The following is a 14380-nucleotide window of genomic DNA, read 5'->3' on the forward strand; positions in this document are numbered from 1 at the left end:
AAAAAAAAAAAAAAGATATGATCTGTTTGGAAGTTAAGGTGAAATAGTATAAAAGATTTGACTTTTACTTATTTACTTTGCTAGGCAAAGAACTTTATTAACCTTGCTTCAAACTTTATTTCCAGGCTACTTCAGCTTAATCAGCAGCAAAGAATGAATTACGTATAAGCAAAACCTGAAAAGAGTGGAGGTGTTCAAGGGGCTTGGGCTTAAAAATATTCAAGATCTATGTCTTATCAGATCCATGAACAACATTTTTTTTTTTAAAGATTTTTTATTTATTTATCTGAGAGAGAGAATGGGAGACAGAGAGCATGAGAGGGGGAGGATCAGATTCCCTGCCGAGCAAGGAGCCCGATGCGGGACTCGATCCCGGGACTCCAGGATCATGACCTGAGCCGAAGGCAGTTGCTTAATCAACTGAGCCACCCAGGCGCCCCATGAACGACATTTTAAGAAGCAGTCATAATATCGAATAGCAGCTCCCAGTAACTTCCTCAAGTTTTATCTTCTTCAGAAGTTGACTCAGTTTGGTTTGCTTTGGAAGCCTCCTCAAAATTCTTGGAAGCCTCCTCAAAATTCTCCACAAGATCTGGAACTTTATTATCATCATCCTCTCCGGTAGCGAGTGGTGCTTTTCCGTGTACAGATCACTTGGGCAGAGCTTCAGCCAGTCTTCTTCAAGCAGTCAGACGGTTGGCACCATGCTGGCTGAAGATGCTAGGTAGCATTCCTGTCAGCTGCTTTGTCTCAGCATGGCCTGGGATGGTGCGGGTGTTTGCTGCTGGGGATGGCCGCACTTCAGGGCTGTGAGAGTGGACCACTCACTGTTCCTTGGCTTGGGAACATATTCATCTCTTCAGTATGATACTGTTTACCCCTAACTTCTGTAAGGAGAGCTGAAGTTTTTGTTTTCACCATCTGCTTTAGCTGTTCCAGGAAGCATCCTCTTTTGGCGAGCAGTCGCTTTCCCACCAATGCACACATGTGCCTACCGTTGGGCGAGTTTCTCCTGGTTCGTGCTAGTTTCTTCGGTCTTGTTGGAGTGGAACCGCGACAGTGCTGGGGACTAGGGTTGGCGCCCAGGGGGTCTCCAGCAGACCAGCTGGGGTTAGGTGGGCACACACAGGGACACCTATAAAAGGTTTTATTAATGGGCCTAACAAACTGACCTACATTTGACACATGGAAGTGTGTCAATCATAAGAAAACAGCACTTAAGTCTTAATAGCCTCTTATACTTGTTTTCTCCTATTCAGTTGCCTATTTGTAGGTGGGTGTACAGCTCCCCAGCTGAACTCCTTAAAAAGAACACCATACTCACTTTATGAATATTTAACATTCATAAAGTGTATTTTCAAGGTATACTTTATAAACATCATTTCATTACTTGTCATATAGGCCAGTTACTTTTCATTAGGACAATTACAAGCGGATCAGATTAAACTGAAATTGGGAGCACCAGGCCCCCCTGAGGAGGATCAGTGCCCAGCTGACGATGCCGGGGCTCTCGCCCACCTGTGCTCCTGCTCTCTCACCATCTATTTATAGGTGAGAACCTGCCCTCCCCAGGAAAGCCCCAAACACTAGAAAAGGAAGAGATTGCTTTTTGGAACATCTTGCTGGAGTTTGCCACTAAAAGCTGAAATGTCAAAAGAGAAAGATGTGGTTTAAGTGCTGACTGCTTTTCCTCCTGTGTAGGACTGATTGCCCTCCAACACTATCTACCAAAAAAGAAAACCAAGTCAACAGTGAATTATTCCATTTTTGCAAAAAAAAAAAAGGAAAGAAAAGAAAAAGAAAGGTTTTCATTACTAAAATTCAAATTTTTTAGTGTTAGGTTTTTAAAGGATGATGTATTTTCTAGAATGGATTTTGAAGGAATAATCACCCCCTAATTACAGTATCATTTCTTTCTATAGAGAACAAAGTTAAATATGTCGCTTTTAAATGAGAAAAATAAATTTTAAACTCAGCACAGCAAGAACTATCCAATAAATAGGAAATAATTTTTTTTCTTTTTTTTAAAGATTTTCTTTATTTATTCATGAGAGACTGACAGAGAGAGAGGCAGAGGCAGAGGGAGAAGCAGGCTCCCCGCTGAGCAGGGAGCCCGATGTGGGACTCGATCCCAGGACCCCGGGATCATGACCTGAGCCGAAGGCAGACACTTAACCAACTGAGCCACCCAGGTGCCCAGGAAGTAATTTTTCTTTTTCTTTTTTTTTTTTTTTTAAGATTTTATTTATTTATTTGACAGAGAGAGACACAGCGAGAGAGGGAGCACAAGCAGGGGGAGTGGGAGAGGGAGAAGCAAGCTTCCTGCCGAGCAGGGAGCCCGATGAGGGGCTCGATCCCAGGACCCTGGGATCATGACCTGAGCCGAAGGCAGACGCTTAACGACTGAGCCACCCAGGCGCCCCCAGGAAGTAATTTTTCAATTGTCTTGTACATTTCTATTTCCCCTTCATGCTCTAAATGTACATGGAGACGCTTCATACATAGAAAAAATAACGAATGTTATTTACAAACTAACCAATCTGTAGTTTCAGTATTTCTGATTTTATTGAAAAAACTAACCAATCTGCAGTTTCAGTACTTCTGATTTATGAGCTAGGAGAGGGAAAGGTTGAATACAAATGGCTGGTTAATTTGGTAAATAAGGTCCATTTGTATAAACCTGCAAGAAATTATACCATAAACAATTCATTGTTTTCTTAAATATGGAAGAGAGAAATGCCTAATCTTAGTATTCAATCATAATAAAATGTATCTTTCAACAAAGGAAGCATTATATTGGAAATTCCTAAGATATAAACAAGTTTTCTACTTCCTTTGCATTTCTCTAGAGTGCTTTGTACACACACACACACACACACACACACACACACACACAGGGCACACAGCTCACGTCTCATTAACATATGACAGAGATTAGAACCATCTATTTTACTTTTATCATTAAAAAATTTGTGCCATGATCAAATCTTGGCACATATATGAGTAGCTGTATGTTACAGAAGCACACCTCAAAAATTAGTGTTAAGCCATTTTCATTTTATTTTTTTTTAAAGTAACTCTACCCCCCCAGCGTGGGGCTTGAACTCACGACCCTGAGATCAAGAGTCGCATGCTCTACCGACTGAGCCAGCCAGGCGCCCCAGCCATTTTTGTTTTAACAACATTTATTACAAATCACGTTTTATAAACACTAGATAAATTACATACAAAAGCTAGACAGAAATATCCAGAAGCAAAAACAGCAGTACTAATAACACAAGAGAAATAAGCTAGTATAATATTTAAACATGTATAACTTAATAAAATTACTAATTTTTCCTTGCTAATAAATGTTCATGAGTTAAAAGGCTATTAAAAATGAAATGTAGCATAATTACTATCAACATTTGTTATTATAGAAACAACAACCATAGCACTACTTATTTTTAAAAATCTTTTCAAACATTCAGAGGCCAAATGACTGTCCTTAAAGACAAATTAAGCTTGGGTAAAAGCTCTTACCCAACTGAAGAATATAAAATTTTAGGCTTTGGTTAATAGATACTAAATTTAGTGGGTATTTTAAAATTAACATCTCCCTTATATGTTATATTCCTGAGTTTTTTGCTAAAATACTATAAAGAACTCAGTTTACAGCTTTGTGTACCGTATTTATTTTTAAAAAACAAAAGGTACTATAATTACTGTAAGTGTGAATAATGGGATTTAATAATGTAATCACAATCAGAAGAATAAGTTTAATTTAGCTTAACCGTGGGAAAAATCAATGCCCTCTGACTACTAATTGCAAAGCTTATTTGTAAATTATGATTATAATTATGTTAACCCTGTCACCAAGTTTTATTTGCATCTCATGAAATCATTCTGATTTAAAGAGGTTGAGAATGTAGTATAGAATGCTCTTACAAAAGACTGAAATGATACAATGCTAATGGTTAGCACGAGGCCAGACACAGGGTAGGTAGTCAATTTTACTTATTAAAGTGAAAAGTCTTTGAATGTATTATTTCGGAACATCAACACACAGTTCAATATAGTAGTTATAAATTAATCTGATATATTCAAAAGCAGTTTACACATGAAAATACATTTTTAGTAACAATCATAAGAGGGATTTTTATAAGTGGCTATTTTCAGTCTTGGTTTTACCAAAATAGATTTAAATTTAAGGTTCCTTTTAAAAATAGACCTATGAAAGCTAATTTCCTATTAGCTGCTATATACGATGTACAAGGAAGGTTCAGTCCCTTCTTCTCCAGATCACCCAATCAACATCTTCTGAACTGATTACTTTAGCTTACAACAAACTCCTCACAACCGGGTTTCCCCTGGAGAATGAAGCAGGGTATCTGGGGCCTGGGTCCAAGGATGTGGATTTTTAAACAAGTAGCTCTCCCCTGCCTCCTGGTAAATAATTACAGTCAGGTTGATTTGGGAAATAATGCTTAAAGCAGCCAAAAACAGTTTCATCATGCTTGAACACTGCTTGATAAATTAGGTGTATCTGATGAAAATCAAATCTCTCTAGTTTTTTTTTTTTTAAATAATCTGCATAGCTTATCATCATGATTAAGCATTTCATACCTAAATTCACAAGATTTTGTTCTAATTCTCCTGATAAACCACAAGAGCTAGTGATCTCGCCTTTCGGAAAGCTGCCGGTGGTCGGGCTTCTATACGTTTAGCCTTGGCCTTGCATATGCCTTTCCTTACCAGGAAGTACAAGGGTCACCTAGCAGTTGCGTTCAAAAACTAAACGGTGTAGAATTTATTCACAGAATCCTACTACTCACAAAGTAGTCTTGAAACAGCTACACCAACATCAGTTAGTAGAGTTAATTGCAAAACTGGTTATCAAACCCCTATTAATTAAAAAAATGCGATTTACAAAGTACTATATCAATTCTGCGTACAAAATCTCACTTGCCACATTAAGCAATTATTTAACTGGCTATGTATACATGAAAAAAATGTGCAGAGGTTCATTCTAATTGATCAACTAGTAATGAATCTCTAAATTAAAAAAGAAAAGCAGCAATGGAATGTATTCTCAAACAATATGGAGCACTGAGGAAAGTTTAAATTCTTAGAGATTTGAAAGGATATTTAATTATGATTAAAATCATGAACTGCTAGCCACTTCTATGTTCTAATAACGATACCATAAGCAGAGAAACAAAACCACAACCTTACTGAAGTAGGTTAAATAGTTTTTAAGCTGATTAAAACTACTGAATTTAAAATGAACTTTTTTTTTTTTTTGGTAGGCTCCATGCCCAACACGGGGCTTGAACTCCCAATCCTGAGATCAAGAGTCCTATGCTCTACCGACTGAGCCAACCAGATGCCCCAAAACAATTTTGAACCTGAAGTAAATGATGCAGTATTCAACAGTTTACTAAAAAATAAACATTAACAGTTTTATCATTAGTAAAAACCATTGCTAATACACAAATTAAAAAGGGCTTAATACCAAGTCCTTGGTTCCACATTGCACTTCATATTCCCATCTGTATGTCAGCAAAGTTGTAGAAGCTGTCTACATCTGCAGATGCTGTCTCCTTGCTTTCTGATACAAACATCTATTTTAAATATAAAAGAAGCAAAAAATAAATACCAGTAATCCCCAAATTCCAAAGCCCATGTTGTCTACAGAACAGTCACAAGCTTGCTATTAGAAGAAATTCAAGTACACCATTTATATAATATTTAATCAGTATTCTGCAGAATCCATACAATATAGTTTCAGTAGCTATAGTAAATTGAGCTCTTTTAAAAGCACTTACGATATAATTAAGGTCTTCGCTTTCATAATACTTCAGTTGTACTTTATCACACTTGGAATTTTACTGTTTTTTAAATATACAAGAGTCAATATTATGAAAGCTACCGAATAGAGGTTTATTTAAAGAATTCTTAGTTTCTTCTATTTCCTAATAACAATCTCAATAGGCTGAGAAGCAAGACTTGAGATTATCATTTTTAAAGCTGCTAAAGATATATTACTAATTTTAAATGAACTATCTGCTAAACATAAGTAAAGCAGTACTCAGCAGAACCCTCCAAAAATCGTTTTTACAAATGTCAGCCAGGAATTAGAGGAGACCTGGGCTCTATTCTAGCTTTATCATAAACTAGCTGTATGATGCTGACAATTCATTCAATAAATCCCTGTGGGCTCACTTTCCACACCTGCAAAATGAGAACATTGGAATTAGATAATCTTTGACTCCTCATTCAGATCTAAAACCTCCAAATCATATAACCATTTTCTCTTTGCTTCCTTTTCTATTCAACCTAATCATATTTGCCCTTCCCCTTAGTACTGTTGTGATGGTAAAATGAGACAAAAGACAAAGTACTTTAAATTATGCGAATTCAAGAAACTATTAGCCAAATCAGACAGCAAAACCAAAAATTTTATCTCAGATATTTATGAAAAAATTATTAGTTATATCTATACTCATTTAGTACTCTTAGATGTTTGGTTTTTAAGTTATATTAAGTCTGAAATTCTTAGATACACCAACCTCATCAACATATCTAGAAACTACCTACATGTAACGACTTCTAGATATAGCTCAAATTCATTTTTTTTTTTTTTTTAATGGGCTCTGTGCTGGGCTCGAACCCACCACCGTGAGATCAAGACCTGAACCGAGATAAGAATTGGACACTCAAATGGCTGAGCCACCCAGGTGCCCCCAAATTCAATGTTTGATGAAGCATTACTGAAACAAATAAAAATGAACAGTGGGCAACAGGATCATCCGTCTAAAGTATATAATCTTAGAAATATAACATTTTTCAACATATCACTAGTTTTCAAAAAAGGAAGGACTTAAAGAGACATTTAATGAGACTTTTTACTTTAGAAACTCATGTATTATTGATGGTTTTTAAATTAGTAGATTCTTGGGACGCCTGGGGTGGCTCAGTTGGTTAAGTGTCTGCCTTCAGCTCAGGTCATGATCCCAGGGTCCTGGGATCGAGCCCCACATCGGGCTCCTTGCTTAGCGGGGAAGCCTGCTTCTCCTTCTGCTTGCCATTCTCCCTGCTTGTGCTCTCTCTCTCTGACAGATACATAAAAAAAAAATCTTTAAATTAGTAGATTCTTATTTTGTAAATTTTTAAGCAGTTAAAATTTTAATTTGGCAAGGAAAGACCAAAGCTTAGCTCCCAATTGTTTACCATAGATTCTAAAAATCATGGTCTGTTCTTTTTTTTTTTTTAATTCCAAGCAACAACGGGGATAAAAGTACTATTTAATTGTAAGGAAAAGGAAATGACATGAAAGGTCTGACTGAAATAGAAATAATAAAATCTTGTACCTTGGTCCCATTGAATATCTCATTGACAATAAGCTGGCATCCTTCTACAGCTCCATCTCCATTAAATTCCAAGGCAATAACAGGACCTATAACCAAACACAAGAAGTGTTGTCTGAATATAACTACAAATCATTTATTTATTTATCTATTTATTTATTTAGAGGAAGTGTGGGGAAGGGGCAGAAGGAGAGGGAGAATCTTAAGCAGGCTCCACACCCAGCACGGAGCCCGATGCGGGGCTTGATCTCACAATCTTGAGATCATAACCTGAGCTGAAATCAAGAGTCGAATGCTTAACCGACTGAGCCACCCAGGTGCCCCCAAATCTATTTTAAAATTTATCTTTTTATTCTTTACATTGTAAAGACTCTCCAGCCTCTTCCTTGGGGGGTAAGAGAAGAAGCAGTAGACAGATGAGACACATCACCTTAGCTACTTCTTCCAACTGTAATCATAAAACAAATTAACACAGTCTCATCTTATTATGATGGGTAGCTTCACTGTTATTACAGGACTACGGTCACATTCTTAAGTGTTGTAAATAGTCTGACTTTTCTGGATTTCATTCGTTAAAAACCATAAAAAGTCGACTCATTTAGCAGTACAAAAAAACAGTTGATAAGATGACAAATAAGATCAAAAGCAATTCAAGTCACCCCAAATAGGTTTTGCCAGGCAGCCAGTCTTGCTTCCAATTCTCCTACTTATCAGCCAAGTTCTGGGCCACCAATAATGAAGCTAAGCCAAGCAGGAATTGAAGCCAGGCACCAGAAGTAATGACCATCTGAAAGTAGTTTTCTTGAGTGTGCCCTAAAACTACATTCTAGAACCAAAGACCAAGTTTTTATTCTCTGAATAGAATATTTGTGCCTCCTTTCCCATACATTAATTTGAATACTTTTAAAGCCCCTGTACTTGAAATTCAAGTGTAAAGGTTTATGATTAAGTTTGGCTTGGATTTAAACACCGCATTGGCACTGCTGGTGTCAAACTGTTGGCAAACGTGGCCATAAGTTAGCCCAGCAAAATATGTCCTTCACTTCAATTACTACTTATTCAGTTATCACTATATTCCTTAACAGATTTTCTTTTTAACTTATAAAGTAGTGGATATGTCCTAACCTGTAGAAAATTATAAATTTCTTGAAAAAAGACATAAACCCATTAAACAAACATGGAGCAACAGAGACTAAGAAGTACTAAGCAATGAAGTACTAAGGTGAATGTAGGCATGTGCCATATGACGAGACACAAGAACAAGGGAGAAGACCAGGCTACACTGGGCACCAAAAGACCTGAGGGCCTGTGATTTAATATAAACAACAAATACAGAAAAGGCATGATACATAACAGTAAACTGTACAATGAGATACAGAGAACAAAGTATGAGTTTTTCAGGATCACAGTGTACAGAGCAAGACAGGCGCTATATAAAGAAGATAACCACGGAACATTTTCTCAGAAAAATGCATGATTCTCTGTCTGGGGCAAGAAATGGGTAAGATTAACCTGGAATATCTTGTTGAGCCAAAAAGCAAGGAGGCTATCAAAGGCCAATACAGTTGTACCAAAAGGACACAGGAGCCAGCTTGAAGGGGCTCCCAGTGGCCAAAGATGAGACACTGGCATCAGAAGGAATAATGACTGCAATTTATTAAAACCTACTGAATATATAAAAAGTCATGAGCTCAAAATGATATTTAGAAGAGAGAAACAAAATTCACTGGACGCCAATGTAGGTTGCTAATGCATCAATTCATTACTGTGAAAACTGATAATTATTTTCCCTTTATTTATTCTGCTTTTCTGTTATGAAGCATATTTCAAGGTAACCAAACGGCTCTGGTATACAAGAGGAGTTCTGTTAACATCCATTAACATATGCAGAGGTAGTGACATGGTTAGAAAATGATCACTTTGCAACTCCTAATAAAATAATTGGATCCTGGGGCGCCTGGGTGGCTCAGTTGGGAAAGCATCTGCCTTCGGCTCAGGTCATGATCCTGGGACCCTAGGATTGAGCCCCGCATCAGGCTCCCTGCTCAGTGAAGAGCCTGCTTCTCCCTCTCCCTCTGCCTCTCCCCCGCCCCCGCTCGTGTGCTCTCTCTCTCTCTCTTTAATAAATAAAATCTTTAAAAAAATAATTGGATCCAGGCAATAATCATCAATGGTTTTAGCATCCCACAGAGAAGACTGACAGGAAACCCTATGATGAAAAGCTAAGACCGAGATCACCTAAACCTATTGATCAATCAACTAAAGGTTCAACAAACATTATAAGCCTTCTCATTTAATACTATAGGAAATAGTAACACCAAAAAAGTAACTAAACCTGAGTTTAAGAAGGCTTTGCTCTAACTTCTGGTCTACAATAACTCTAGAGGAACAAATGAAACAAACCCATGCATACTACAGGACAACTGACCAGGTTTTTTGTGTTTTGTTTTTGTTTTTGTTTTTGTTTTTACAAGAGAAAGGCATGCAACAAAAAGGGCGGGGGATGACAGACCACCTGTTTCTGGTTAAGAGCGATATAAGGTAACAAAACTACACACAGTGAGTGGGCCAATTTTCGATCTGGATCAAATTAACTGAAAATACAGAAAGAATGTTTTCAGATTTGAGGAAAATGTGAATATGGACTGGGTATTAGATGATATTAAGGAATTGTTGTTAATCATGATAGATGTGATATATTGTGGTTACTTAAGAAAACATCCGTCTTTAATTTGGTTTTAAGATACACACAAATACTTAGGAATGAATAACAGCACATATCAAAATTTGATTAAAATATTTCAGCAAAAAGGAGATTATAGATTACTTTTTGAAGTATGGCAGGAAGTTGATAAAACTGGGGGAGAGGTACACATGAGGTCATTGTGCTTTCTACTTTTGAGTAGTGATAGTACATTTGGAAATTTGCAAAAAAGAGTTTTAAAAGGCATATTAAACCAAATAAATACTGAATTAAAAAGAAAAAGTTGAGGGGTGCCTGGGTGGCTCAGTTAAACATCTGCCTTCGGCTCAGGTCAAGATCCTAGGGTCCTAGGATCGAGCCCCACGTCAAGCTCTCTGCTTGGCAGGGAGCCTGCTTCTCCCTCCCCCACTTCCCTGTTTATGCTCTCTTTCTCTCTCTGTCAAATAAAAAAATAAAATTAAAAAAAAAATTAAAAAATACACAAGGGACAGAAGACTAAGACTGGAATTAAAAAAAAAAGAGAAAGTTGATAATAAAAGTAGGGTTTCCAGTTTTTACGAGAGTGGAAAGTTTAAATTAAGGTAAAATAGAGCATGCTTTTATTCAGGATCACTACAAGGAAATACAATAGATACATTGTTTAAAGTCAAACATTTATTACTGAAAGTTCCTGTATTCTATAAAGAGAACATAAGCTAGAATTCAGGAACACAATTTTGGTGGAATTACCCATGCATGTAACTTGGTTGACAGTCGTCTTTTTTGTTTGTTTGTTTAAGTAAGCTCTATGCTCCATGTGGGGCTTAAACTCAGGACCCCGAGATCAAGAGTTGCATGTTCTACCAACTGAGCCAGCCAGGTGCCCCAACTTGGTTGATATTCTTTAAATAGAATATGATGAACTTCCAGGAAGTGACCTAATAATCTACCAACAAAGAAACGCCAACAAAAAAGGTAGACTGGTACATCAGTTTTGATTAACGTATTGTGGATAATTCTAAATTAAAAAAAAAAAAACCCTACAATGCTGACAATGCACTTTTTAAGCAGTCCTACTTGTATAATGATGCTGACTACAATTACTATGATTATTTCAAGCTTAACTATGAGGTCAATAAAGATCACTGGTTAACTTTTTAAAAAGTATTTTAGTGTGAACATCTTATCAAATAGTTTGCAGTAGCTTTGGGGCACCTGCACCCCAATGTTTATAGCATCAATGTTCACAATAGCCAAAATACAGAAAGAACCCAGATGTCCATCAAGAGATGAATGGATAAAGATGTGGTATGGAATATTACTCAGCCATCAAAACGAATGAAATCCTGCCATTTCCTACGATGTGGTTGGAACTAGAGGGTACTATGCTAAGTGAAATAAGTCAGAGAAAGACAAACACCATATGATTTCACTCATATGTGGAATTTAAGAAACAAAACAGATGAACATAGAGGAAGGGAAGGAAAAATAAAATAAGATAAAAACAGAGGGGGAGGCAAACCATAAATGACTCTTTTTTTTTTTTTTAAGATTTTATTTATTTATTTGAGAGAGAGAGCATGAGAGTGGGGAGGGTCAGAGGGAGAAGCAGACTCCCCGCTGAGCAGGGAGCCCGATGCGGGACTCGATCCAGGGACTCCAGGATCATGACCTGAGCCGAAGGCAGTTGCTTAACCAACTGAGCCACCCAGGTGCCCCAAACGACTCTTAACTATAGGGAACAAACAGGGTTGCTGGAGGGGCGGTGGGTGGGGGGATGGAGTAACTGGGTGATGGGCATTAAGGAGGGCACTTGATGGAATGAGCACTGGGTATTACATGCAACCCATGAATCACTAAATTCTACTCCTTAAACTAATACACTATATGTTAACTAAATTGAATTTAAATTAAAAAAAAAATCTAAATATTTGAGCTGTCATGAAAAACTGAGATTTTGAAGCAAACAAAAAAGATTCCTGGAAGTCCTAATACCCTCCTTCTATGTTGTTAAATGTGACCTTGGAATAAGTCGTTAGCATGTCTTTTTTTTTTTTTTAAAGATTTTATTTATTTATTTGACAGAGAAAGACACAGCTAGAGAGGGAACACAGGCAGGGGGAGTGGGAGAGGGAGAAGCAGATTCCCCACTGAGCAGGGAGCCTGATGCGGGGCTGGATCCCAGGACCCTAGGATCATGACCTGAGCCAAAGGCATACGCTTAATGACTGAGCCACCCAGGCACCCGTATTATGTCTTAATTAGATTATAGCAACAGCCTCCCAGGTGGTCTCTCTGCTTCCCCCTTAGTAAGACTTACATTTTAAAGGGACCATGACATTCTTCTGCTCTAAAACCTCCAGTAAAATATGACCTATATTTTTATTTTTAATTATTCTAAAAATAACTGAGTTTTTCAGATTTTTATTTTCATTGAAGTATAGTTGACATACAGTATTTTATTAGTTTCAGGTATACAAAATAGTGATTCAACAATTATATACATTATAAAATGCTCACCATAATAAGTGTAGTTACCATCTATCACCTTATGAAGTTATTACAATATTATTGACTATAGTCCCTATGCTGTACTGCTTTTCATCCCTGTGACTTAATTATTTTATAACGGGAAGTTTGTACCTCTTTATCCCCTTAAAAATAACAGACAATTTATTTTATTTTTTTTAAAGATTTATTTTTTTTTCTTTTTTTTTTTATTCTTATGTTAATCCCCATACATTACATCATTAGTTTTAGATGAAGTGTTCCATGATTCATTGTTTGTGCATAACACCCAGTGCTCCATGCAGAACGTGCCCTCCTCAATACCCACCACCAGGCTAACCCATCTTCCCACCCCCCTCCCCTAAAGATTTATTTTTTTTTGAGGGAGAGAGAGCGAGCGAGTGCAGGAGTGGGGGGAGGGACAGAGGGAGAGGGAGAGCATCTCAAGCAGACTCCCTGCTAAGCATGGAGCCTGACGCAGGGCTCGATCTCACAACCCTTAGACCATGACCTGAGCTGAATGAAATCAAGAGTTGGACGCTCAACTGACTGAGCCACCCAGGTGCCCCCAAAATAACAGATAGTTTAAAGCATTAACAAAGCTATACAAGTTAACAAGGTATTTAGGTGTTTATAGCATATATAATAGTAAAATATATAACAGCGATACAGGAATGGGAGGGAAGACTTGAGAATATAATGTTATTAAGTCCTTATATACAACAGGTAAAGTGTTATTCTTAGAAGATGTATTTGAATTATTTAAACATACATACTGTAGAACCTAAGGTGACCGTTAAATAAGTTTTAGAAAAAGTAGTATAAATAATAATAGAGGAGATTAAATGGAATCATAGAAAATGCCCAATTAAACAGAAGAAGAGGTAACAAGAAACAAAGAACAAATGGACTAAAAAGCAGCTAGCAAGATGGTAGATGTTCGTCAAGGCATATCATAATCAAATTCACAAAATACACAAAGAAAGAATCCTGAAAATAGCAAGCAAGGGAAAAAAGCCCTTAACCTACAAGGGAAGACAGATCAGGTTCATAGCAGACCTGTCTATAGAAACTTAGCAGGCCAGAAGAGAGTAGCAGGAAATATTCAACATGCTGAATGGTAAAAAAAAAAAATATGCAGCCAAGAATTCTTTATCCAGCAAGGCTGTCATTCAGAATAGGAGAGATAAAGCTTCCCAAACAAAAACTAAAGGAGTTCATGACCACCAAACCAACCCTGTGATAAATTTTATGGGGGACTCTTTGAGTGGAGGGAAAAAACCCCAAAGCAACAAAGACTAGGACCAGAGAACAACATCAGAAACACCAACTCTACAGGTAACACAATGACACTAAATTCATATCTTTCCATAATCACTCTGAATGCAAATGGACTAAATGGTCCAATCAAAAGACACAGGGCATCAGAATAGATAGAAAAACAAGATCCATCTATATGCTGCCTACAAGAGACTCACTTTAGACCCAAAGACACCTACAGATGGAAAGTGAGGAGATGGAGAACCATCTATCATGCTAATGGACGTCAAAAGAAAGCTGGAGTAGCCATACTTATATCAAACTAGATTTTAAAACAAAGATAGTAACAAGATATGAAGAAAGGCATTATACCATAATTAAGGGGTCTAATCAAGAAGATCTAACAATTGTAAATATTTATACCCCCAACTTGAGGGCACCCAAATATATAAATCAATTAATAATAAACATAAACTCCTTGACAATAATACAATAATAGTAGGGGACTTTAATAGCCTACGTACAGCAACGGACAGATCATCTAAGCAGGAAATCAACAAGGAAACAATGGCTTTGAATG

At 37.1% G+C, this 14380-nt stretch overlaps 1 protein-coding gene across 1 annotated transcript in view; it reads right to left on the bottom strand.

Annotated features, from left to right (window-relative positions):
* Positions 1-3036: 3036 nt before the first annotated feature.
* RP2 (RP2 activator of ARL3 GTPase) overlaps positions 3037-14380 on the bottom strand; it is a 34097-nt gene continuing 22753 nt past the window's right edge. Inside the window, exons 4-5 of the mRNA XM_081809372.1 lie at positions 7353-7438; positions 3037-5603 (exon numbers count right to left, since the gene is read on the bottom strand). Of these exons, the coding sequence (XP_081665498.1) occupies positions 5520-5603; positions 7353-7438 (170 nt within the window). The 3' untranslated portion in view covers positions 3037-5519. The remainder of the gene's footprint in view (positions 5604-7352; positions 7439-14380) is intronic.

Source organism: Leptonychotes weddellii, chromosome X (genome assembly GCF_054177405.1).
Source record: "Leptonychotes weddellii isolate Sample4059 chromosome X, ASM5417740v2, whole genome shotgun sequence".
Lineage (NCBI taxonomy): Eukaryota > Metazoa > Chordata > Mammalia > Carnivora > Phocidae > Leptonychotes > Leptonychotes weddellii.